Source organism: Megascapheus bottae, chromosome 11 (genome assembly GCF_031878675.1).
Source record: "Megascapheus bottae isolate mThoBot1 chromosome 11, mThoBot2.hap1, whole genome shotgun sequence".
Taxonomy (NCBI): domain Eukaryota; kingdom Metazoa; phylum Chordata; class Mammalia; order Rodentia; family Geomyidae; genus Megascapheus; species Megascapheus bottae.
In genome coordinates this window covers 12,345,990-12,373,232 of record NC_143519.1, presented here as the reverse complement: position 1 = coordinate 12,373,232, position 27,243 = coordinate 12,345,990, and the positions used below count along the sequence as shown (strand labels likewise).

General features: G+C 40.8%; 1 protein-coding gene across 1 annotated transcript in view; it reads left to right on the top strand.

Annotated features, from left to right (window-relative positions):
* Window positions 1-26,503, top strand: part of Gpc6 (glypican 6) — an 859,561-nt gene extending 833,058 nt beyond the window's left edge. Inside the window, exons 10-12 of the mRNA XM_090341778.1 lie at window positions 6,147-6,283; window positions 17,507-17,682; window positions 21,916-26,503. Coding sequence (XP_090197904.1) covers window positions 6,147-6,283; window positions 17,507-17,682; window positions 21,916-22,118 — 516 coding nt within the window. The 3' untranslated portion in view covers window positions 22,119-26,503. The remainder of the gene's footprint in view (window positions 1-6,146; window positions 6,284-17,506; window positions 17,683-21,915) is intronic.
* Window positions 26,504-27,243: the final 740 nt, after the last annotated feature.

Genomic DNA, 27,243 nt, shown 5'->3' with positions numbered 1-27,243 from the left:
AACATGCACAATTACCATGTGTCGATTTATTTAAATTTTTTGAATCAGGTCTAGTGACACATGTCAATAATCCCAGTCCTTGGGGGGCAAAGGCTAGAGAAGAATGAGTTCAAGACCAGCCTGACTCCATAACCAGACCTTGCTTTGGAAAAAAAAAAAACTACTATTCCATTTTTACAAAGCAAAACAAAGTAAAGCCTCACTCAGTGATTTGTTTCAATTATATAACATGGGAAATTCCAGAAATAAGCAATCCCTAACTTCTAAATTGTACCTTTTTCTGATTAGTGTGATGAAATCTCACACTACCCTGCTCTACCCTATCCAAGATTTGATTCATCCTTTGACCTAGAATCTTCATTGTATAAAGGCAGCTCATCTGACATTGCAATGGCTCAATGACCATGGATCGTCCACAGCAAATAAGAATCCTCTGTTACCTGGTTAGAAGGTGAGTTAGTCTCACACTGCAGTGTTCCCCTGACTTCCTCTCATAGAAATGTTGTGTTGTCTCACATCCTTCCATGAGGAAAAATGACTATAGTACAAGAATATAGTTGGAAAGACAGAGATGCTCTTCATCTAACTTTTCTTATGTTACATTGTTATCTTGGTCCTATCTCATTATCACTTTGGTTGTGAGTCTCTTCCATGGCGGATTTACAAATTAAATCTCATCTGTAGTATTGTGTATTCATGGGGGTCTTGGAATGTGTCCCCAACCCTGTGGTGGCTGCTTGTGTTCTGCCTCCCATCTTGCCATTATGTGTGTGTGTGTGTGCTCACGCTGTTTAAAATGAAAGACATCCCATGTTTCTTATTTAACAAAGAAATCATTTTAAGCCACAATTTCATTGAATGTGTTTGGTTAAAAAACATGTTACCTAACCCATGAGTGCATGTGGCCACAAGCAGAGCATCTTGCGTATGTCTTGGAGGGGGTGCCAGTACTTCTCCCCACTACAGAAATGACCACTGCCATTGAACAAACTGGCAGGTTAAATACCAGGAAAGGTTAGTTACCCTTACATTTTTATGAAAGAAGACATAGAAGCCCCAATGTTTTCATTCCAAATCAACAACTTCAACATCCTCACTTGCCGGGATCCTCACTCAGCCTCAGCATCACACCCACAAACCAACACAGAAGATCAAGATGTGGGCCATGACACAAGTGAACGATGGAGTGAAGAGCCAGCACTTCAGCCTCTATGCTTCAATGTTTCACTTCCACCGTATTACTAAGCTTACAACAAGGGTCTTTTTGTTTGTTTTTTAAATCTCCAAAGCCCCTGCTTCTCAGCTTCACCAAGGGTATGATGATGCTTCAGAATACTGAACAAGGCCTTAACTCTGCAATGGCTCACATCCCAGCTCTTGGCTTAGGGACTACCATATATTAAACCAACCTAAAGCTCTCAAAAGCCATAGACCTTCCTGACCAAGTCATAGTTCTTTCCCAACTTTTCATTCTTTTTAACTTTTACAAACACTACTGAAATGGCTGGGGGTGAGGGAACACAGTAAGATGAAAGATATATATATATATATATATATATATATATATATATATAATATGTAACTTTCTTAAACTAAATAAGGGTGTTCATTTGTTTTATTTTCAAGTAGTAAAAGACAAAATGGCAACATGAATTTCCTAAAAGTAAAGACAGTATCCTGCAACTGCAATATTATCATCACATTTAAGTAACCTTAATATCTACTCTATATTCGGATACCCCTAGATATCTCAAACTTGATCATACTGCTGGGTGTTTGCCTCCATATCTAAAATTTAGTCAGCGTCTTACTTATGACATTTAGTTCTTATGTTGTGAAGTTTCTTTTCATCTACAACAGTCTTCCTGCCTTTATTGATTTATTTATTTTCTTTTTTGAAGCGTCAAGGACAGTTGTCTTATGTAATGTCTCATTCACTGGTTGTATCTGATCATTTATTTATGATGTTACATAGCTTGTTTCTCCATCTCTAGTATTTCCTGTAATGTAGAAGTTAAAGCAAAAATGTGTAAAGATTCAACTTAAGTAGTTGGTGTAAATTATTTGTTAAGTGAAGTTTTCAGAGAGAAGTACCTGCATGATCTTACTTTATGCTCTTTGGTTTTTGTCATCTCTGCTGTTATCAGTGATTATACTAAAATGACTTCCCTTCCCTTCCTTCCTCCCTTCCTCCCTTCCTTCCTTCCTTCTTTCCTTCCTTCCTTCCTTCCTTGTCTTTTCATACTTCATTAGTCTAATTATACAGCTGTGTAAGGGTAAATGTTCCAATAATGTCACTGTTTTCCTAAGACTCTTTGATGGTGCTAAATTACTCCACTAAGACCAGTAGTCAAATAGTTAAAAAAAATATATTGTGTGTGGTGGTGGTGGTGTGTATGGGGGGGTAATCCAGATAAATCCTACAAGAGAGTTCATATTCTTCCATGTGAATCCCAGCAGTATATATACACATCAACATCAAATTCCTATGTAATAACAAGAGTTGTTAACTTTCAAAGTCAAATAATACCTGTATAATACTAACATTACTCATGGAAGAATATTACTCATGTCATGTTGGACCAATGGTAAATATGATTTTCAAGTAGTGTTGAGAGTTAATCCATCCTAGAGTTGCTCGATGGAGAAGAAAGAGATTATAATAAATTTGACTTTGAGCTCAGGTGTCTGCTTCTATCAGGCTGTGATATTAATGAATCAGGGCCCAGTGTTAGCATCAATACCCCACTTGTACTAAGAATATTCATTAGCATAGAGATCAGCTTTATACATGCACTTGTTTTCAAGAAAACAAAACAGGAAACCAACAATGAGGTCTAAAACTACAGCATAACAGTTACATGGGTTATTCAGAAATCCAAAAAGTAAGTCGAACCAGAAGGTGTTTCTCTATAATGTGAGGAGTGAAAAACACGTCCGATGCTGAAAAGTAAATGGCCATCATTGAGACATACTTCAGAATCACAGGCATGCTCTTTCCCAGGTGGCCATTTGTTCGCCTGTCGGCCTTGCCCAGTCTGGAGGTGATTTGGCCAGATCCTGTGCAGAATGTTCAAGCAGCATCTCCATTTCTCACTGCTCCTTTGCTGAAATGCCAGAGTGAACATACTCTGATTATAAAATATGCTGCAGTAAGCGGTCATGGGGGAGCCACACACCCCCATCCCGACAAGGGCTCCTCACATAACCAAGAGCAACTGCGCTTCTTCTCCACACACTCCTTTTGGAAAATGAAGAACACACCTTACAATGACACACCTGCCCCCTCTGTTACTTAGTGATATTTAATGAGCACTTATTTTCTGCTCAGAGATACCACTGAGCAACTAACTCATCCTGGGTCTTGCCAGTTTTAGTGCTGAGAATTCAGCAATGGGCAACCAACTAAGTCCTAAACCACAAAAACTGGTCACTCAACCCATACTAATCCCAGAGGAAATATTACTCTGTTCCTACCCTCCAGAAGCAGAGACACTGGTCTGACACCAGTTAGAGTTTGGAGAAACTAACATGTGACATCATCATCAGGCCCACATATCCTGCAAGTGGAGTATGAACCTAATGGGGCAAGAGAGAACATGCTTCAGTCCAATTTAAAGAGGGTGTCTCTCATTTATGGTAGGTAGAATGCACCTATAAATCAGTGAGTAAACACACTAGGTGATAAGCTAGGTTACACATGAATTAACTGAAATATAATAGACTCTATGGATACCTCAAATAGTATAATTCTTTAGAAAAAAAGCTAAATCAAAGCCCCCCCCAAAAAAGTATCAGGAAAGGCGGAGTGAGGCCAGGGAGAGAGGGGCAGGCAAGAGAGGGAAGAATGCAGTCAAGAATTCATTGTATATACCACAAAATTAAGAAAAGTAAGGGAAGGGGTCGATTGAGAGGATATGAAAATGTTGAAAGAATGACACAGATCAGCACACTCTGTATATGTAGACTGCTTTGTTAAATGGTAAAAAAAAAATCAATACATATTCTAAATATTTTTTGTCGGTTGTGGGACTTGAACTCTGGGTCTAGGCACTGTCTCTGAGCTCTTCACCTCAAGACTACCCCTTGAGCACCACTTCTAGTTTTCTGGTGGTCCATTGGAGATAAGAGTCTCACAGACTTTTGTGCTCAGATTAACTTTGAACCGCAATCCTCAGATCTCAGCCTCCTGAGAAGCTAGGATTACAGGTGTGAGCCAACAGCACCTGGCTATAAAAAAAAAAGTAAAGTCAAGGAAGGGGTGGGGTGGGAGGGGTAGATGAGGATGATGAAAGGAGTCAAATTGATTAAGGGGTTCCACAGGGCAATTCCTTAGTACAATTACTTCAAGATAATAATATTTTTCAAATAAGGCAGCAAGCCCTGAGTTCAAAGCCTCAATACCAGTGAAGAACACAAATAAAAATATGCAGAGAGAGATAGAGACAGAGAGACAGAGAGAATGAGTAGCAGCGTGCTATATAGGCATAGTGCTTCAAGGAGTTATCTATGGGTTCCGGCCAAGCTCTCTGGTAGTTGTTTTTGATATGCCTCCTGCCTGAGCAAGCTAGGAACCTCAGTCCTGCACATCTCGCCCTCCTAGGTAGCTAGGAGGATAGGGGTGAGCTACAGACACCCAGCTACATCTCTTAATCTGGGGGCGGGGGGAACTGCCTACTGCCCTTTATTTCAAATCTTTTGTGACTGATACCTGGAGTAGCTACTGGCTGCTTTTCAGTCTGCTTAAGACCACCTCACCTTTAGACTTCATCTTTACCTTCCTCAGATGCTCTGTATGCATCTGTATGATCTTCCTAGAGCTGCTGTACCAAGTACCACAAGCTGGGTAGCTTCAAATGACAGTCCTGGAAGGGGATACTGACATCGAGGTATTTGCAGGGTGCCTTTCTGCTGAGGCCTGTGAGCAGAAGATCCACTCCAAGGCTCCCTCCTTGACTATCTTCTCCCTGTTCATGTCATCTTCCCTCTGCGCATGATTCCTTGTCCACATTTCCTCCTTTTACGCAGATGCCAAGGGTGTTGAATTAGGGTCATGCTACTGGCCTTCACTTCACTTCTTTATAAAGGCCGAATTTCAAAAGAAGGTCACATGTGGAGATCCTGTGCAACACAAATCTGTGCCAATCTAATTCAGCCCATGATGGATGTCTTTCCCTCACGGCTGGCTTCCCGGGTGCCAGTATGGCTAGAATAGGATATGAGGACTGGACAGGAATCTAGATGTTCATTATGGAGCCAAGGTGATATTGACTTCCTCTTCCTACCCTCCCTGCCTACCCTGAAAACTCCCAGGGCACCGAGACTAAATTTTCCCTGTCCTCCTTCCTCCAGGATGTGCAGTGACCACTCCTCTGTACTTAGAAGGACTTTCTCTACGTCAGGAGCGTAGCCTAGTGGTAGAGTGCTCGCCTAGCACGCATGAAGCGCTGGGTTGGATTCCTCAATACCACGTACACAGAAAAAGCCTGAAATGGCACTGTGGCTCAAGTGGCAGAGCACTACCGTTGAGCAAGTGTCTAAGGACAGTGTCGAGGCCCCAAGTTCAAGCCCCAGGACTAGCAAAAAACAAAAAAAAATTAAGCAAAAAAAGGACTTTTTCTTTCTTGGTACTGGAGATCTTGAAGTGGGTTTGGGTTTTGGTTCACGATTCAAGTGCATGCTGCATGAGGCCTGTTAGTTGTACTCAGAGGTTACAGCAACTGAATTAGTGCAGTGGCAAGGGAAAGTGTTTTATCTGTCTGGGCATTGTTTTGGAGCATTGATCTGACGTGCAGGCAGATGAATTCTAAAGCTCACAGCCGGGAGGCCTGCAGTAGGGATTCTCAGCAGGAGAAGGACCCAGAGCCAGGTGAGGCACCTCAGTATGTAATTCAAAGGATAAGAGGGGAAAAAAAGAAACACAGAGGAAAAACAGAGCCAATTACCTGAGCATTCACTGCCAGAAGCTAGAGGAAGATGGGAGTGTGGAAAGGGAGCTTTCCTGGGCAGTTGTCCCTGCCTCTCTCTTCAAAATAATCCCCCATGCCCTCACATCCATCGGCACTTTCACCTCTGTCATATCCTTGTGTAGACGCCGGCAAAGCCTGATGCGGATGCTCACTTGATTTTCTTGGTTTCTTGATCAGGTCACAGACATAAAAGAGAAATTGAAGCTGTCTAAAAAGGTCTGGTCGGCGTTACCCTACACCATCTGCAAAGATGAGCGCGTGACAGCGGGCACGTCCAACGAGGAGGAGTGCTGGAACGGGCACAGCAAAGCCAGGTGAGGTGTGGATATGCAGATGGGACCCCAGCACACCCGGTCCTGCAGATCTGCCCGGCAAAGCTCTGCAGACCTGTTTACGGGGAGAGGGTGGTGGCATCGTGCGGTGACAGCTGTGAAGAGTGGCGTGTCTGATGGGCATTTGGAAGCACTCCCTCTCGAGGCACCCGTGGGTGTGGAGCTCTTATCCTGCATGCTTCCACAACAGCTGAGGATGGAAGGAGGGTGACAGATGCCAGCTTCTACATAACCCAAGACCACAGAGTCCTTTTATGTTCACTTCATGACTTTTACGACAGCAAGCACTATTTTTTTCATATATTTTTTATTGTAATTAATAGAAGGGTTACATGTTATTTGCCAGATAGATGGTGCATTAATTCCCATACATTGATACCCTTTCACATGTCTTGGTCCCCATTTCCCTCCCCCCCACCCCCACCCCTCATCTTGTTTTCCCCCCTTCCCTATCCAATTTCAAATAACCAAATACAAATATATCCAATATATCAGGTAACAAAGTGAGATACTGTAACAATATGAGATAATCAACAGATAGCAAAAGAGATGAGAGATAACATAGTACATGAAGGACAACAATCATTCATTATATGGCTTATGTTTCTATATCCTAGAGATCCTTTCATTTAGCGTCATACTATATGGCCTTTTGTATCAAGGTTTTGAGCAAGCACTATTTTTATCCAGAGTTCAATTTGCATACTTTTTTTTTTTACTTTGTGTTTGAAAGTTAAGTGGGAAATGAAAATTCACGAGGCCCTGGGGGCTCACATATAGAATCCTAGCTACTCAGGAAGCTGAGATGTGAGGACCACAGATAAAAAAGTGTATCATGCTCTGACCTCCAACTAATGAGCAAAGAGCCTAGAGTGGAGGCATGACTCAACCAACAGAGCTCCATCCTCAAGCTAAAAGCCAAGTGAGAATGCAAGGCCCAATGCGCACGCGCGCGCGCACACACACACACACACACACACACACACACCCCAGAGAAATTAAATTCAACTATAAGTTTTCCCCTTGGGAAAAGTAATTGAGTTGTTTGTTTGAGATAAAGCTGGCAAAGGACAAGTGAAGAAGTGACCTAACAGGTCACAGGCCTTGGGAAGTCCCACTGGAACCACCTGATAAGAAATGGCTCTGATTTCATCTTTCTGCTCTGCTGACCAATGCTGTGGGCACTTGATAAGGAATTTCCAAATGTGTTGATTCAGCTTCAAAATGGAGTTGGCCTGGGTTCGCAGGGGGTGGAGAAGTTGGATAGGGAAGCGCCTGGGAGTTGGCAGGCAAGACAGGGCATGAGGAGGGGAGTCTGCCATGGCCTCTCATCTGGAGGGTGCAGCAGCTGGTGAGTTGGACTCGAGGACTACTTGAGGCTTGACCAGCAGGTGGAGAGGAGAGTGTATTCTAGGGGGCTCTTACTGGGCAGCTTTGAGCCTATGAAGCCACTGGGATCCAAAGGGAAGAAGACCATTACGTTTGGAAGAGTGCTCAGAAGGTAAGCAGAGGGCAGATGAGGTGCCTACTGGCTGTTATTTCTTACCTGTGTCTGTGCTGCAGTTTTTAACCATTGATGGGGAATGATAGCACTGAGAAGAACTTCACAAGAGATGCCAAGCTACCTATAATATCAATGCACCAATCTTAGATCATGAAAGGATGGAAGGAAATTTGGGGTATTAACAACATGACATTCAAAAGTAGTGATCCTCTGGCAGTCCCCGACCTTTTTGAAAGAAGACCTCTAGCCATGAAATTCAGCTTAGGGGGCATTTACAGATTTCAATGTGTGTTTTCCCACAGACCCTGTGGGAAGACACTGGTGGCCTAATGAGTAAGGGCTTGATTTTTTTTTGAGCTGTTCTGTGCATCTATGCTTCCCTTCTAGCCCAGTTAAAATGAACACCGTTGTGAACCTATTGATAGTGACACAAGTAGAATATTAGCACATAGATGATTTCTTATCTGTAGATAGGAAAGAGACCGAACTCCATCATGAAAAATGAATGGGAACATAAAGACTACTGAAGTAAGAGCTACAGAAGGTCAGGTTACTCAGCTATGTCCCTCATTATGTAAATGAGGCACAGAGGCAAGGCAGATGACTTGTCCCTGAGCCCAAGTTAACCAAGGCAAAAGCTGGATCTTCCCTCTCTCATATCGGAAAGTTGAATACTTTCCACTTCAAACAAAGCAAATAGATTCTTGTCTCCACTGAAAAGATCAGATGAGTCTATCCTCTTCATTCAGTCCCTCAGGCCTACCACACCTATAGTTATGTAGCCATTCTGTGCAGATACTAGGAGAGGCTGTGTGACTGGACTGCCTGGAGAATGCAGTGAAGGAGAGACATGGAAAGCACGGGGGGTGGAGAGAGGATGTGAGGTCTGGACGCCAAGAACCAGGCTGTGCTGCAGCATTGTAGACTTAAAAATGAGTTACCAAAGTGGAGATACAGGTAGTCAGTACTCAGGACTACACTTGAATTTTATCCTGAAACCCAAAGGAAGCATTGGAAGATTTTATACAGAGAAGAAAATGACCAAGTGAATGCAACAAAGTCACTTGAAAAATATTCCAGAACTTAACTCAACAAAGTACATTTTTTATTATGCAATAAGTAGATTCTCATAAAGATGAGGCTATCAAATATTTGTGGCTAGAACTATGTTCCCATTGGGAAATATAATTTCTTCATTCCTTTTGTTTTTATTCTTCCAGTGGAAAAGAAAAATCTTAACATTACAACATTTCTTCTCACTTAACATAGTAAAGAATTAACGGATACAAACCAGTTGAGTCAAATTTAACTCAAAGTTCAACCAAATATTAATTTATTTTTAAAAATCGCATGGGATGTGTTTTCATGGAAATAAATCCTACTATATTATTTTGAAAGTTAAAGGAAGCGTTGGATAGAGAGAAAAGCTCATGGTTGCTAGGCTGCAGAGAGTGGCTTAGTCAACTCTGGGTGCTATAACAAAAATACCATGGGCAGATCACGAAAAGCTGAAAGTCAGGGCATACAGTTCTAGAGGCTAGGTTAGCAAATTTGGGGTAACAGTAGGGTTGAGTTGAGACATGGGACCTCTTCAGGAAGAAGTAGCCTTCAGGACATGGATCCTCTGTCCCCGTAGGTTAATGAGGTGGAAAAGGACTACTCTTGGCCCTTACTCACTTTCTAAAGGCATTCCCTTCCATGAACAGGTTCAAGTCTCATGCACTATCTAATCTTAACTACCTCCCAAAAGTCTCCCTCCAAGTACACCATACTGGGAAATAGGGGATGAGCTCATGCATCTTAGAGGCATGCAGACATTTATAGCTGATAAAACTCAAACTCAGAATCATCTATCATTTAACAGAAGAGCCACTGCAGGATTTTCCTTAGTCTTCCCAGCAGTGTGCATCATCTGAGTCTGCCTTCGATGCCTTTGGTGGCTGGTAGACAGTGAGTCTGCAGGTAGGAGTTCTACATCTCTCATCTTCCACTGACTCAAGTCAGGAGGGATTGGGAGAAGGCACAAGAATGCTGTGACTTCATGGAAGTGACACTGAAAGGAAACTAGTAAGTAAGAGAAGAAAATCCATAATCATCTAGAAGGCCAAAGGGGAAAAATTAAAGACGCATGGCACAGGTTACAAATCTAGTCCTCTTAAATTTCCCAGGATGAACCTGGAAACCCTAAAAGGACATTTGCTATCATCAGTCATACCTAAGAAAGGCGTGCAGGCAGCCAATGGCCAGAATGAGCTGTCTGCAGAAGAGCTGGGGAAGAATGATTAGGTGAGAGACATGAAAGCACAAGCTTGCAAGGAAATAAAACTTTGCTATGGTTCACGTAGACAGGGTAGAACTCTGTCAGGCCGCCGCCTTAGGAAAATAGAGCCTACAGGTTTCTTTTCCAAAGGCTATTACCTGTTTGCTCACAGATTCTTACTTTTAAGTTTAGGATATAGATGACATCATCTATAACTTCTGTTTTAATAAACTCACCATCATTAAGGAGGGGATGGTATTGGAGGAAATGGAACAGGGTAGAAAATGCTAATGAAGCCCCCCCTCCAGTGGGTTATCTGATAGAAGGATAATTATTTAAGATTCTTCGGGCCTTTAAAAAATAATTTCCAGACTCCTCTTTCATCCCATCAAACTAATAATATAGCAAGTGCCAGTGGCTCATGCCTGTAATCCTAGCTACTCAAAAGGCTGAGGTCTGAGGATCAAGATTCAAAGCCAGGAAAGAAAAGCCGATGAGACTCTTATCTCAACCAAAAAGCCAAAAGCAAAGGTGTGTCTCAAGTGATAGAGTGCCTTGAGTGAAAAAAAAAAATACCTAAGGGACAGCGCTCAGATCCTAAGTTAAGACACGCAATCACTCTCACACACACACACACACACACACACACACACACGTTTGCACTAGTGAAACCATTTTCTGATTTTCTTTTATGTGTGCCAGTGTTGTTTACCTGTCAATGTGTTCTTCTCCCCCTTCCGTCCCCCCAAACAAATAATAAAATGCCTTTGGGGAGATGTAATCAAGGAGCTGACTGAGAGACAAGAATTAATTGGACTCATGGGAGACATGGCTTTTGCAGGGAGCTATGTTTCAAGACATCTGGTCCTGCCAGAAATACTGTGTCCCTCAGGAAATCCTTCCCGAGGCCAACAGGTAAACACCGTAAATTGTAAGAAGTAGGAAAAGAGCAAAATCCAGAAAATCCATCATCCCGCCCCACCAGCCGCTTTATGGATTGGCTAAGCAAGAGAGATAGCAAGTTATGACTGGCAAAGTCTGAGCAGACGGAAGGAAGGCAAAAATGAGGCGTAGTGATGAGAAATCTGTCAAGATAGTGACTCTGCAGATCTGGCAGGACAATATTGTTTTAGTCTGGTGGCAGAAGTGTCTCAAAGCACTCTGTCTATATGTGAAAGAACTGTAAAATATTCACTGTAGCCCCAGCCAGACAAACACACTGGGAAGGTAGATAAGTATCCTGGCATTCTCAAATTCTTGCTTGTCTTGTACTGACTGGCACATGAGAAAGAGGGAATCCACGGAGTCTCCGACTCTCTTGGGGAAACCATCTTGCAATAGGAAGAGTGGAACAGAAGAATGGAATGAAGGGAGCTGGTGGCTGCTCGACAGCTTGGTAGCCTTGGAAACTGGCTCATAGTATTCTTTCCTGCCTCTTCTTCTAGCTTTCCCACTCCCTTTATATCAAGAACGGATGGTAAGCCATCAAAGCACTGGGCTTCTCTTCAATGCAGTAACCACTGTGCTGTGGATTCTCCAAGAATTCCCAAGCATCCCTTTTCCACCTGGAGCCCTGCCACCACAAATCGTTCTTCCACACATGAATTCAGGGTTTAAAATGCTGGATTATGCTGCTGTCAGCCACCCTGAAGAAATAGTTTGGCATTTGGGGGAGTCATGTGACCACTTCATTTGCATAAGAGTGAATTAGTAGTGCGCAGTGAATAAAGAAATGTGTAGCTGTGGGACTTGATCCACCCGGACACTGCTGGGTCCTGGGATACCTCAGGTGTCCAGGTTTCATCCTATGAACCTTTGACCACAACTTAGTGTCATATCTCACAGAATACCTCTTGCCTACAGACAACAGTAGTGTCACAGTCAAAAAAGAATTCATAAATCTCCTTAAAGCAAAAGGTCATAGTATGCTTTGGGTAATGCTGTTTTCCAGCCGGGAAAAGTGGGGGAAAAAAAGGAAAAAAATCTAGATGAAAAACTTTTAAAGTACTGAAAATTTAGCTTTTGAAATCTTGGATTAAAGTATATCAAGCACAAAAATTATCTTTGCCATCTTACTGTGGGTAATGTTTAGTGGAATTAAGTGCATTCACGCTGTGTAATCATCACCACTGCTCATTCACAAAGTTTTCTTCATCTTTCCAAACTGAACCTCTGATCCCATCAAACACCAACTCCTCACATCGTGGCAGCTACCATTCTATTTTCTGCCTCCATGAACGGGACCCATAGTTATCTTCTATGAGTAAAACCAGTCAAGTCAGACTATATTGGTCCTTTTGTGAAACCTTATTTCACTTAGCCTGACAGCCTAATATGTGACAATCTATGTGTTAGTAAGAAAACTCATGTAATGTCATAAAATACGTGGAATGGGCCTGATTCTGTCTACTTAATAAATTTCCTTTTCATTTTGTGCTTTTTAAAGATAGTCTGAGGCCCCAATTATAACATTTCTAAATGTCTACCCTATTTTAGAAACCTGGGCCAGTATTCATTGGTAATATTTCGTTATAGATTGCAACAAAAATGTTATACTTTCCTCAGCAAAATGTTTACATAGATGCATCAATGCAGTTCTCAATCAATATCTGTCACTAGGATAAGCAATTAAACTTGATCTCAGCTTTTTTTCAGTAAAAAAAGAACATATGCATTTTCAAAATTCAGAAATTGTTTTTTAGATTTTAGAAAATTACAATGACTATGCTGCACATTATGTAATATTCCCAGTGGGTTATGGACCAACTGCCTAAAATCAAACACACTGATATCTGCAGCAAAATGTATTCATATTGTACTATGAGAGAGGAAAGAGAACCATAATTGGTCTCCTTTCACACTTGAATGTTTTGCTAACAAATGGGCTGCAGGAGAAAAAAAAGATGAGGGGAATATTTCAGAATTTATAGATCAAGGTCTATCTAAAAAGTCCGTGTGTGTGTGTGTGTGTGTGTGTGTGTGTGTGTGTGTGTGTGTGTATTCAAACTGAAGGGCTATGATTAACCCTGAAAACAAACCCAAGTCAGCACTTAGCTATCCCATTTTTCCCTATTTCTTCCTCAACACCTGCTTTAGTTTTGGTATAAAGTGTGTATCCCCTTTTCCACCTCCCACCCCCCACATCCCTACCCTTCAACATACACTTGTATGTTGAAGTCTTAGTCCCCTGTGCAAAGTTCAAAAGTGGAACTTTGGGGAAGTGATGAGATCATGAGACCTCTGACCACATCTGTGGATTAACCAACTGATGAATTCATCATTGGATGGTATTACTGGGTTGTATTGGATAGTAGTACATGGGGCTTAGTGAGAGGAAGTACTTTTCTGAAGACATGACCTTGAAGGGTGTCTTGTGTCTTTTCCCTCCCTGTTGGTCTCTGCTTCCTGGCTGCCACGAAGTGAGCAGCTCTCCTCCTCCATTTGTTCTCCCTTACCTCCCTCAGGCCCAAAGCATTGGCTCCAGTCAGGTGACCCTGCACTGAAACTTCTGAAACCATGAACCAAAATCAGTCTTTCTTTTTGTGAGTTCCATCAGGCATGGTGTCATAGGGACAGAAAACTAACACAACTCTCACTTGGACTCCCATCAATCCCCTGGAGACTTCCGAGTTCACCTTCTAGGCTAGCTCCTTACTCTTTAAACTTCTGTTAGCTTTCAAGCCCGTCTTGAGTCTGTGATGTACTCAGTAGGTCAAAGTAACTATCAGCAGAAGCATGCTGGTGAGAAATGCTGAGACTTGACAAGGTACCATGCATGTTCTCCCAGCAAGCACGTTCATTTAGCAACAGGATCTTTCTAGAAGCTTTGGCTCAATGAGGAGGAATGCATTTCAATGGTGAGAATGTCAGGTGCAGTACTTGGCTAGTAAGAAAGTTCTGCATGCCTGGCAAGTGTCTTTGATGTCATTCAGATGACAGAAGCTGTCACAGGTGCTTGAAAGGGTCTCAGCACAGAGCCTTCAGCTGCCTACAGGGTTGAATGCCAAGCCCCTCTCCCCTGCTAAATTTCCACAGGGCATATACCCTAATCAGCTGTAACGTCTGGATATAGTCTAGGAAACCTACACTAGCAATATGAGACTGGATTTGAAAAAGAAAAAAAAAACTTTCTGTAGAATTGTCAAGCATTTAGCTCCTAGCCATGCTCTCATGAACAGAAGCCAATCAAAATGAGGCGGCTCTGCCTGCCTGTTTTTACCCACCCAACTTGCCACTCCACAGCATGACTCACTGGCAGAAAATGGCACCTCTCTTCCATGTTCCAATTTGTCCTCACGTCTGGCTTTTCCCTGTTCCAAGGGCATGTGCATTCAGCCTTGGAACTGAGGCCATCAACGCCAAGAGTTTCCTTCTGCATCTCCCAGATACAGAATGGAACAGAAAGCCCATTGTGTCAAAGAGCTGTGCAGGAATTAACAAGAGATAGAGCAAGCGAGAGCAAGGGGCATCTTGGGGACTCAATCACAGGTCTATTATTGAGGGACATGAGTTTCATGTAAAGAAGCCAAACATGAGAGACGTACATTAATAGGGTCATGAATCTCTGGTGACAAGGTGGGTTCCACGAAGCCTTCCAGCTGTAAGGCCTCAGGACCTATGTCTTGAGTGACAAAACGGCGGTTTCCTTTTTCACTGATTTGAAGTTTAAGTTAGCAGGCTGTCTTTAAAGATGTCCTTTGAATACAGCCAACAGAGAAAAGGCTCTGGAGGGCACAGGTGTGCTGTTCCTTGTTTTGATGGTAAGTGGCTGAGCATCAGTGGGCACAGTGAGAAGCTGGGTTTGCTTGGCAGTCTCTTATTGTTTACTGGATGTTCAGACTCCCAGGGGCAGCATTCCCATGAAGACACTGCAGTGAGCTGTTGATAAATGAGGCTTAGCCAACCCAGTAGTATGCACGGTGCCACAGGGGAGAGGCAGAACTTGCCTCTGAGTCAGCCAGCTATGGCTGCAGGACTCCCAAGTTCAAAATTTGGAAGGGCAAGACGTCCCTTCTCACCTTGCACCCTCCTAATCGGTGTCAGCAGTAGAAGGCCTGCACTAGCCATGTTGGCTTAATGGGCCATTATAATTAGCTGGAACTCCTGAAATCCGGCAGATAGAATTATATGTGCAAGACAGTCAGTGAGTTAGAAGTCATCCCTGGAAGACAATCTTAGAATCCAACAAGAATTGGTTGATGGTGAATAGAAAAGGAGAAGGACCATGCAAGGGTTTCCACTGATGAAGATACATGGAGCTCATAATTTGACATGCTGGATTGAAGCCCCTTTGTATAATCATTTAAAGATAATTGAAAATTTTGGTTTTAAAAGACTGTGTATTGATATACAAGAGATACCTATGCCATGACTGGATCCCCAGAAGGGATCCTCAAAACTTCCTAATTGGCTCTGGCCCCCACCAGAGGTCAGAAAGGATGGGTGAGGTCTTTGAAAGTTCTTTGACCACCTGGCTTCTGCCCTGCCAGGCCTTGGTTAGACAGCTATTGTGCCATTCAGTGCCTGTTTGAACAGGCCCTTCTGTAACCTCTATGTTTTCCCCTATCCTGAAGCAAATTTGAAATTCTATAACCTACCTCAGGGAAGAGAAATTCTAGTTTCTATAGCTAGTCTTGGGGAGGAATTCAGGAGCCAGAAAACAGAGATAAAGACCAAGATGGATGCAGGATGAGATTCTGTAAGATAAGAAGTATCTATTGACAGGAGTGTCACAGCTTTAAAAAACAAGACTAAGTGCAGCTGGGCTTTGATGGCTGAGCTATGAAGTGTAAATTGTGGTAGTGACCTGCCAGGCAGTGTGGTGCAGTGGCTGGGTTTGTGGACTCTGGAGCTAGGCTACATTTAGATAATGATTTTGCCATCTATTAGACTGTGTGTCTTCTTGTACCCACTAAGACCTTCGTTTTCCATTTCACACACGGGAGGTAAATCATTCCTATCTCAGATGATTAAGAGGGGCTGGGAGAAGGGAAACAGGGACAAAAACATAAGAAGGGGTATCATTGTACAAGAAGTAATGTCCCTACTACCTTAAAAATATAACTGTAACCCCTCTTTACATAATCCCAACAATAAAAGAGAAGTGGGGAATCATTCCTGTCTCTTCAGTGGACTGGAAGCCCAGAGTTAGAATTATTTTTTGTGAAGTGCTAGATGTGTGGTGTAAGTGATAGAGTGCCTGCTTAGCAAGCCCTGAATTTAAACCCAGTTAGTAAGGGCTCACTGGACAAAAGTGACGGGAAAGAAATGTTTTAGGAAGATTAACCACACAGATGCGTGAATGCATTAGAAAAGAAAGAACAGGGGCAGGAAAGGAAGTCACTTAGAGCCATTTGTGTTTCATCTCTACTCCAAGAACAGTGGCAAGAAAGAGCAGTTATGAAAGGCTTTATGAGAGTGAGCAGACGAAAGCTCTCAGGTTATGAGGGTGAGGAATCCAAAGGGCTCCAAGAAAGTTTCAGTGTTATACAAGCTCCACTTGTATAACTGCTCCATTGTTAAGGGGTAGACACTGAAAGACTGACAATTTTGACCTTGTGAGGCTCAAGCTGGGTGACAGTGGTTTATGTCTATATTCCTAACTAATCAGGAGGCTCAGATCCAGAGGATTACAATTAGAATCCCTCCTGGGCAGAAAAGTCCATAAGACTCTGTCTCAAAAAAGCAAAACTGGAGGTGTGTAGAATGCCAGCTGTTCAAACAAGCAAGCATAAGGGCCCGAGTTCAAACCCAATAACAATACCATACACACACACACACACACACACACACACACACACACACACACACTCTCAAATACATAATGAGTACATAAATATGAATGTATATATATAATATCTTATCACATTAGATGTTATATGATTTTAAAAAATTATAGATGCATCAATCATACCGAAAGATTTCTTCTACATCCAGCAGATTTCTTTGGATTATAATTCCCCTTCTGATAGAAAGAGCCTCCTCTCACATTCTCTCAGATCAGATGTCATGTGTAGGTCCAGTTTTTATTACCAAAATTGACAGAACTGAATTAGAGCTGAGCATTTTTTCAAATGAAGGGATGTTTATGGCAGTATTTTTTTAAATTTATCTTTAAGCAGTTGTGAATACAATGCATCTTGATCATGTTACCCCTTCAACATTCTCACCCTTACCTCCCACCCCGCTTTGGATGAACGATTTTCAGAAGTGATTTTTTTCCATGTCCCTAAGTGAGCATTTAATTGTAGGTAAGCCAACCTGAGAATCTGAGGCCACTTACAAACTTGAGACCTCTCTCAACCACCTTTCCTCCTGACAATGATTTTGATTGCCCTTCACCAAGTGGTTTGGCTCCCTGTTCCATGGCAGAATCTGGATGTATGGAGCTGTATCACCCTGCTGTATCACCCTGACCTCTTTCTGCCTCTCGGTCCTGCAGATACCTGCCGGAGATCATGAACGATGGACTGACGAACCAGATCAACAATCCCGAGGTGGACGTGGACATCACACGCCCCGACACATTCATCAGACAGCAGATCATGGCCCTTCGCGTGATGACCAACAAATTGAAGAATGCCTACAATGGCAATGACGTCAACTTCCAGGACACAAGTAAGGGAATCTCTAGCGGCCGTTAACTTCCACAGGGAAGAGTGGTTCTGAAAGAACACACTAGAACTTTTCTCCCCATGAAGAAGAAGAAGCTGTCACCCAAAGTAGCAGGCCTGGGAATGTTGTTCAGTGATCAAGCGTTTGCCTACTGTGCAAGGATCATGGTTTGATCACGAGCACTGGAAGAGAGAGATGTTTTGAGTTTGCCTCTTTTCTTGGGTTAAGTGACCTCAGGTGCTTTTCCTCGTAAGGATTTTTTTTCATTGCAATGTGACTTCATTGTAAGTGAAGTATCTGTACTTTTGAATCTGATTCCTCTTTATAGAACGAGAAGCCTGAGAGTTGTTGGTAGGCTTCGCTGAGGTGATAGTTGAAGGAGCTAAGACAGTGTATAGTGTAGTGAGTCAGTTCAACTGCATTATTTTTCTCTCTCTGATTGTTCACTGACCCAAACCACATACATTTGTGTATTGAGACAAAGAGTAAAATGCTGGTGAAATGTTATATGTGAATGTATTATTAAGTATCACAAATGCATTGGAAGTAATTTAAAAGACCAGCAAGTGAACAAACAAACAAAAACCCCTAACTACCTTTCAGTTTCATCTAAGTGATCTCTTGATGCATAGCTACACTAATGGCAAGTGGTTTAAGATTTGGGTTTGGGTTTGGGTTGCTCTGAGATGTTGGTTTTCTCTCAGGAAAAGAATTCTTGAACATAAAGATGTAAGTAAAGTTGCCAGTGACTGTGCAGTTTGGTCACTGAAGCAAAAGATGATGCCTGTGTGCTTGAATTAATGAGAAAGGAACAAGTTACAGATGGAAGATATTAAGTCATTTCAGTCTTTACCATCATCCTACCAAAATGTCTCAGAAGAGTAATCTCAGCTTTCTTCCAATTTCCAGAACACTCCAATATTAATTCTTGCCAACCCAATGAACTTCATTGCTGTCAAATCTCTCCAAACCAGCCTATTTTCTTCCTTTCCCTTTCTCTTCAGAAGAAAAGTTCATTCTCCTTTCCTTATCACCTAGTCCCATTTCCTCATTTCATTCATTCTCTCTTACTGTGTAGTAAAATGCTTTCTTACCTGGTGAGTAGGTACTGTCATACTTACTATAAGACATGCAGATCTTAATGCTTCTCCCTCCTTTCTGACCTAAAGAAGCTATGTACACGTTAACTCATAAACGCCCAAGGAAGACCCAGAAGCCAGAGATGTTCCTCCAATTATCCCCCAAAGAATGCAGAAATTGCCAAGAGCTAAAAGCATCCTTTGACTCGAACCCAAGTACCTATTTTGACTGGCTATTTTAGAGTAGTACCTGTTATACAAACCAGTCATATTTCTTGAATTTTCCATTCTACCTACCTTGCATTTTTTATTCCGTTTCAGAAAGAAACAGGGATGTTATTTTTCCTACCTAGAGCCATTTGTCCTTTTTTGCTTCCCACAATTTTAATATCCCAAGTCGTTTTAATAATATCTTTGTAAAGGTTATATTACTTCTTGTTCATGATACAGTGTTCAGAACAATTCCCTTAGTGATTCCAATAGCTTGGAATTTAATTAATGGGTATTTTTCCACTTGTAAAGGCCACTAAAGATAAAGCAGACAAAATGTTAAGAACTTGTGTAGTGTATTCAAATGATCTTATCTGGTATTTAGATGTCCCATTTGGACATCTGAGTGTGTCTTTTTCATTCAAGGGGGATTTAAAAGTCTCTGCCCTACTGTGGCTTTACTTAAATAGCAAAAATGGCAGAAAAAGCAGCTTCAGGCATATTAACATTAGGGGAGTTTCAGGCTGTGGTTGAGGTCTTGAACATGTGTGGACGAGAGCGTATGTCAGTATAAAACTTTCAGTTTCCTCAGTCCTTCCAGAAACATTTTCTCACTTATTTCCCACAACATAAATGTTGTTACTTTCCTTTTTACAGGAAAGGAAACAGAGCCTCAAAGAGGTCAAGTAGCTTTCCCTAGTTTATTTAAATCAATAATAGCAGATAAAATTTTGCTATTGAATGATATAATAGTCTTATGCTACTGTTTTCTTGTTGTGGGGGAGAAGGGGTCAGTCATGGGGCTTGAACTTGGGGCCTCAGCAATGTCCCTGAGGTTTTTTTGCTCAAGGCTAGCTCTCTACCACTTTAAACCACAGAGCTACTTCTGCTTTTCTGGTGATTAATTGGAGATAGGAGTCTCATGCCTTTCCTTCCAGACTGACTTTGAACTGTAATCCTCAGATCTCAGCTTCCTAAGTGCTAGGATTACAGGCACGAGCCACTGGCACCCAGTTTCCTTATGCATTTTATTGAGTTGTCTTCACATACATTATCATCCATATTTGCTTAGATACTGAGACTGGCAGAAGTTGAGTCAAGTGCTCTAAGCACGTTCGTTTATTCGACAAATATTGAATGAGCCTCTGTTGTATGTTGTGGATTATTAATAACCATGGAAATTCAGTACTGAACCATATATATACACATACATATATGTGCACTGTATAGAGTATATATACGATATCAATATGTAGTCATATAATGCATATATTACATTTAGTATATGATACTATGCATAACTATACGCACACTATATCAAAAAATTTACATTCTTGTAGAAAAGAATAAGTAAACAAATCAATAAATTATTCATCTCAGGAACTCATTAAGTACTTCCAAGGAGCTAGCACCATACTGGAGGACTGATTCTAGAACCATCTATGGATATCAGAATCCAAATATGCTCATGCCCTTCCATAAATTGAAGCAGTATTCACATGTATCCTGCTCACATGCTCCAGTATATTCTTGCTTACAAGATCTCATACAATGGGAGTGTTTCTGTAGTGTTTAGGGAATCATGACAAGAAAAAAAACAAAAACATATTTTTTACATTTAATACAGACGTAACTCTCACAGAACTAACCACACAGCACTGGATAGAGCCTGAGCTCCCATTCATGTGTGCTCACCTCAGTGTGAAGCAAATTAAAATCTGGAGTTTGGAAAATTGATGGAATTAATATTTGATCTGCAGTTGGCTGGATATACAGACTCAGAGTTCTCAGAGAAGGCTGAGAATAATGGCCTAAGCCTGAGAGGGGTCAAATCTAAGAAACAGGGCTTACGAAAACAAAAAGGTATGTCAAAAAAGCACTAGGATGAAAGAATAGAGTGATCCTAGAAGCATGCTGGACAGAAAAGGCAGACTCCTCAAAGACAGCATCCACTGTGATTTCATGCAGGGAATACAAGTGTTTTCTATCAGGAGTTAGACACTAACTTCATTAGGCCATAGGGTCTCTGCCACATCTATGCTACTCTATTCTTGTAACGTTGACACAGGTAGAGATAATAGGGACATAAACAGCTATGACTCTGTTCCAATCAAACTTAAATCTTGCATTTTACATATATGTTTCTTATAGTCACAAAAATTATCCTCCATTTTATTTGTTAATTCTTACAAAAATATAAAAAACTCCTATATTGTAGGACATACAAAAACAAAAGAATGGCCCTAGCTTATCAATCCCTCATTTAAAGGGAGATTTTGCTTGAGAAAGAATCTCTTCTTGCTCTTAGGAGGAGGGTACAGATTGGGAAAAAAGCCAAAGTGATTACCCATATACCTTCAATAAGTCTTTGTTAATACTCTCCCAATTTCCCACTTTCAATGCTTATTTTCCTTTTCTGTCTTTGATAATATCTTTTATAAGTTTATGTTTTATCTTTTAGTAGTTCTACAAAGGAGTTGCCCCTCAACAAAGTAGTCTTTGAATGCAGTGACTCTTGATCCCAGTCATCCCAGGCATCATTCTCCCTCCCCACTCTCATTCATCTCCTTTTCAAAGCCTGATGTCTGCTGATGACAACAGGTCTGAGGAACAAAAAGAGCATCGTGTGAAATATCTGATCACAATTCACATGTTGACCTCTGGAAGAACTCATTCCTCAAATGCCGGTGTGGTTGGAATAATTCGCCCTGGACTCATGATTCACACATTCCTAAGGCTGTAGAGTCTGGATACCAAAGACTGTTTTGCTTCAGTTCTATTTCCATATATCCAGACTACCAGCACATTACAAACTTGCCTTGAAGAACAAATGTACAGGACAGGCGGACACGCTTTGAACGGCAGAGTTCCCAGACCTCTTATGATCTTCTCCTTCATCTCTTCCCAGTGTGAGCTATAACTTTCTTTTTCAATCTTCCCACATCAGGTGACGAATCCAGTGGCTCCGGGAGTGGCAGTGGATGTATGGATGACGTGTGTCCTACAGAATTTGAATTTGTCACCACAGAAGCCCCTGCTATTGACCCTGACAGGAGGGAAGAAGATTCTTCAGCAGCTCGGCTTAGCCACTCCCTGCTCACTTTGTCTCTGGCCTGTCTGGTCCTGGCACTGCAGAGACTGTGCAGATAATCCTGGGTTTTGGTCAGTTGAAACTGCATTTTAGCTGTCTGAGGGGCCAGTTCCCTTCTTTTCTTACACTCTTGGGCAATGGACCATGCTACAAAAACTTATCCTTTTTTATGAGAAGAGAGCAGCATTGTAATCTGCCTCCTTTTTTGTTTTCCCAAAGAGTACCAGGTGCCAGATGAACTGCCTCCTCTTTCCTTCAGTTATCTGTGGGGACCTTGTTTATTGCAGAGAGAATTCTTACTCAAATCTTTCATACCAGGAGATTTTTCTTACCTTCATTTGCTTTTATGCTGCAGAAGTAAAAGAATCTCATGTTGTGAGTATTTTTCCCCATTTTAAAAAAAAAAGAGTAGGAAGAAAAAAGAATTTTCCTTTTAAAATCAGGCCAAACCCCAAGACAACTGCATTTTCAACAAAGAAGCAACAAGAGAGGAAAATAAAGGAACTTTCATGCATTGACAGCCAACTCCCAGGGTAAGCTTTACTGTGGCAAACCAGGATGACACAAATATTTATGGGGAAGAAAGCTTGAATTTTTTTTTAAGTTGTAGCGAAAATACAGTATTGTCTTGGAGACATCGTCTTGCACTCTGACCTACACAATACCAAATTGATTTGGAGGTACTGATATTCAATTTAGAATTCTGTCTTTAATACAAGAATAAACCTTATCACAACTCAGCACCCCTCTTGCGCTCACCTGCCCAATTTCAAGTTCATTAATGGCACCTTTCTAAAAAAAGAAAAAAAAAAGCTTCCTTCATGTCTATCCACTGTATCCAATTGGCACAGATTTTTCTTCAGTTACTCATGGACACCCTACTGAGTCATATTTCTCCCAAGTCTATTGAAAATCATCTTCAATGATACAATCATTGCTTTTGTTATATGTTTATCATGGATGAGATGGTGTCGGGTTTTTTTGCCCCTATGTTCATGATCCTCACCACATAAGGTTATTTTCCTGAATTGACAAGTAGATCTATACATAAGTTTTCCTTTTTAATTACTTGTTTTGTGTCAGTTGGTTTCTACATCCAAAGGGCATTCTCTGACAAAATAACTCACAACAGACAAAAAAAGTTAAAGAAAAAAAACCCTATATATATATATATATAGTATTGACATGGAGATTTCTTTCACTTTTTTAGTCTTAGTATGATCATCTATTTTTATATCTATAAATATATATATAAATCACAGATTTTAACTTCTTAATTCTAAGCTCAGGGTTGACACGCCTTTGTAACAAAAAAATGTTTTGTCAACCAGCTCTTTGTGTTTTGTGCTGCTCAGTGAAGGAATTCCTCAATGAACTATGAGCACCAAGATGCAAGAAAGAGAACTTTTTATGTATCTAACTGTCCATCTACTAAAAGTTTGCCAGGGCACACCTTTTTCTCAAGAGCATTCTCTGTTCCCAGTTCTCTAGCCTGTACTGAGCTCACGGGGCAAGTTCCAGGTGTTTAGGCCTAACAATCACTGTATGTGGAAAGAATATTATTCCCATACACATATATGCACACATAAAGAAAACATTGCTCTCGTGTACACCATCAGTCTAGAATTACTGCTGGGTACTTAGATGCACAGCCTAAACTCAAGAGCCAGGCCCAAATCTTCCTCCTGGCAGAAGGAAACAAAACATACTACATGGGGCTTTATGAACACAGTTAGTTGGCTGTCCAGGTGTTTCTTGGTTTTACTGATACATTTGGACTAGGGAAAGGAAATATGTGAGAATACGACAGTACGCCAGTCACATTTTAACTCATCCACAGTATTGACACAGGCATGATACCTTTTGATCTCTGTTCTCATCAAAAATAAAATTCGTTATGGATTTAAGTCATTCCATTGTAGCGGTACACACGCACTAGTATTAAGTATACCTGAGCACTTTTACAGAACAGAAAATATGTACACGCATCTGTTGCCACGTTAGGCCTAATGGAATAGGAAATGGAAGATTCTGAGAGACTTTGGGGCACCTTTCATTCATGTTGTCGTGAAGTTAACGATCTCGTTCAGCACTCCACACTTCTAGAAAACCACCCAACAAACAATTCACTATCAACCTTTGACTTCCTATTGCCAATGACACAGAACATCTCTCTCTGAAGGATCATTTGTGTTGCTCATGTCATCGTATGTTTAAAAACCAGCATTGTTTTCCTTCAACAATTAAGGTGCAATACAAATTAAATCCACTGGGTATTTTTTTCTGAATGTTTCAATAATAATTAGTTTTATGGCTTCAAACTCCAAATCTTTCTGTTAAAATATATTTTTTCTGCATTATCTTCTATGAAATGGATCAGGATGTCTTGTATCCTCACCCTTGTACCCCCTAAATGATTTTGTGCATGAGTATTGAAATACATTATCTTAATGAATGTGAACCCATGTTCTTCTGTACTCACTAGTCCCGCAGATAATATGTAAATGCCTGCTTCACGTGTTTCAACACCGTCTTTATAAATAGTGCTCCTGTTGAAGAGACATATGAGCTGGCAGAGAGCTGAAATGATTATCCATTAATGATGCCATAATATTAGTCACCCTGCATGGATATGGTCCAAATAATACTCAATTGCTATTCCTGGTCCTTACCATTATCCTATCATACCGTATGATTTTCAGACTGATTTCACATGAGAGCTTATTTTTTTACCTATCATTGAGATCTCATTGACTCTATTTACCCCTTTTTCATCATGTATTTTGGGATCCTCCTCCAAAATGGGTTCTTCTCATTTTTGGCATAGTGATGGGGACACAGTGATGCTCCATTGATGTCACAGCCTCTGCACATTCATTGTGACATCCCCTAAATTCTCTAACCGCATCATGACTTACGTGTAGAATGGGCTCACTGAATTCCGACACTAGAAATGGGTGGGTGAGACTCACAACTGCAAACACTTAGCTTATTGAAGTGCCTCTATTTACATGTTCTTTAGTTATAATATGTATTTTTCTAACAGAAATACACGTCTGTAATTGATGTATATTATACTTTATATATGTTACAACAAACACTAATCTGTGGCTAAGGTCTTTAGCAGAGAAGAAGGAATTGAAAAGTTGTGAATAAGAGCTCTGTTTGTGGTTCTGTTCTGCCCGAGAGCCATGGCGGAACAGACTTCTATCCTTAAAGCAAGGCCAAGCTGGCACTTTGATTATAGTCACCTAAGAACATTAGCTCTGGAAACCTGACTCCCTTACAGAAACTTACCCAGGTAGGAGAAAATAACATGTATCCCCTATTTCAAATGTAAGGGCAAGAAAAATACAATTTTGACAAGGCTGAAAAACACTATTATTCATTGACAAGCAGTAACGATTTAAAAAAACATTCTGGAAAATCAAACACATTGAAAGTATTATTGGATGAAGGACCCTGAGATTTAATTTTTATCCCCTGCTACAGACACTAGCCTACTTTAATTCTTTTGCCATTACACACATGCTTTGGCCACAGACTGAAAACCAACTGAAAACCACCAAGGAGGAATAAAACAGCAAATTCTTGAGCTGTGATTCTTTTATTACATCTCGTTGCAAAGTGAAATTTCAAGGTAAAGGTGTTAGTAAATGCAGTTTCTGACTTATCCAGAATTTGCAGAAATTAAGATTCATTTTCATTGATGTATAGTCACTGACATCTTACTTCTGTTGGTGTATGTATATGCCAGTGCTGGGACTTTAACTCAGAATCTCAGGCTCTTCCTTAACTCTTTCCCTCAAGACTGAAACTTGACCACATGAGCCATACCTTTACCTCTGGCTTTTTTCTGGTTAGTTGGAAATAATAATGTCCCAGATCTTTCTGCTCAGGCTGTCTTCAAACCAAGATCCTCAGATATCAGCCACCTAAGTAAGCTAGGATTACAGGCATGAGCCACCGGTGCCCAACTTAATAGCTTTTAATTAAAAAAAAAAAAACTTAGTTTTGCTAACAAAAAGAGAGTAAAGGAAATTATAACATACATTTGCATTATGTTCCTCCTTGGTGCAAATATTAGTGAGTGTTGAGTTTTAGGCCAAGTGTGACAACTCAAGTATTGATTTGTACGCATTCTGGAGACTTGCTATATCATGGTTTGCAGCACAGACTCAGCTTAGCATGGGAACATTTGTGACTTTCTTCAAGGTTGAGAAGATACTAGATTCTGTACTGCCTTGTAATGAAGTACTTCCATGAGAAACACCTACGGATGGCGTCATAGTGAGGTCTCTGTGTGCATAGTGCAGAATAAATGTGTGTACCAATCAAACCGAAACCTTTATGTGACTGTCAAATGACTATTATTTAGGTTAAGATTTTTCATTTCTGATTTGGATAGAAAAATTGCTATTAATCTTGTATTAAAATAGTTTTTAAAAATCAACCCGTGTGCTCTCTGTATTTTCTTCATTGTTGCCATGGCCTATTTTTCAGATTGTGGATCATCTTTTATTTGAGATTTTCTTTAGCAGCTTTGATATTTAAAAAATTCAGTCAGATTAAACTGATGCCTCTCACCAAAGTACACACAGAATTGAGAAATAAGGTTTTCCAGAGCTCAAACACTGGGCTTCCCTCATATATGGGGAAAACGCTGGTCCTCTCTTCTTTCCTGTTACTTTCTTGAAGAGAAAAAATTTAATGGTTTAGATCTGATATCAAGAGTACATAAATGAGGCCCAACTGGCTTTGAACAGAGACCCTCAGATCTCAGCCTCCTGAGCAGTTAGGTTTACAGGCATGAGCCACCAGCACCAGGCTTATATCCTGTTAAAAAAAAAAAAAGAGAGGCCCCAAAATGTAAGATTATTTGCAAATGGACTAACAATTTCCAAGTAAAATACATCAATTTTTATATTTCTGAAGTGTTTTCATGCCCATGGGAATACTAAATATTATGTAACCCAGTAAATGTTCATTTAACAAATATTTCTTGAACTCATCTTACTAGTCCTACCCTGGGTGCTGTATTCTGTATGCATTGCCAGAAACCACCAGTGGAAAATAATTTATTTCTTAGTGCTTTTAACCATGATTATTATAAAAACCATTAATTTCAAAATGGCCTTTTAAGTGAAGGAATCCATATAGAAAAATGTTGCATTTAGCTGTAAT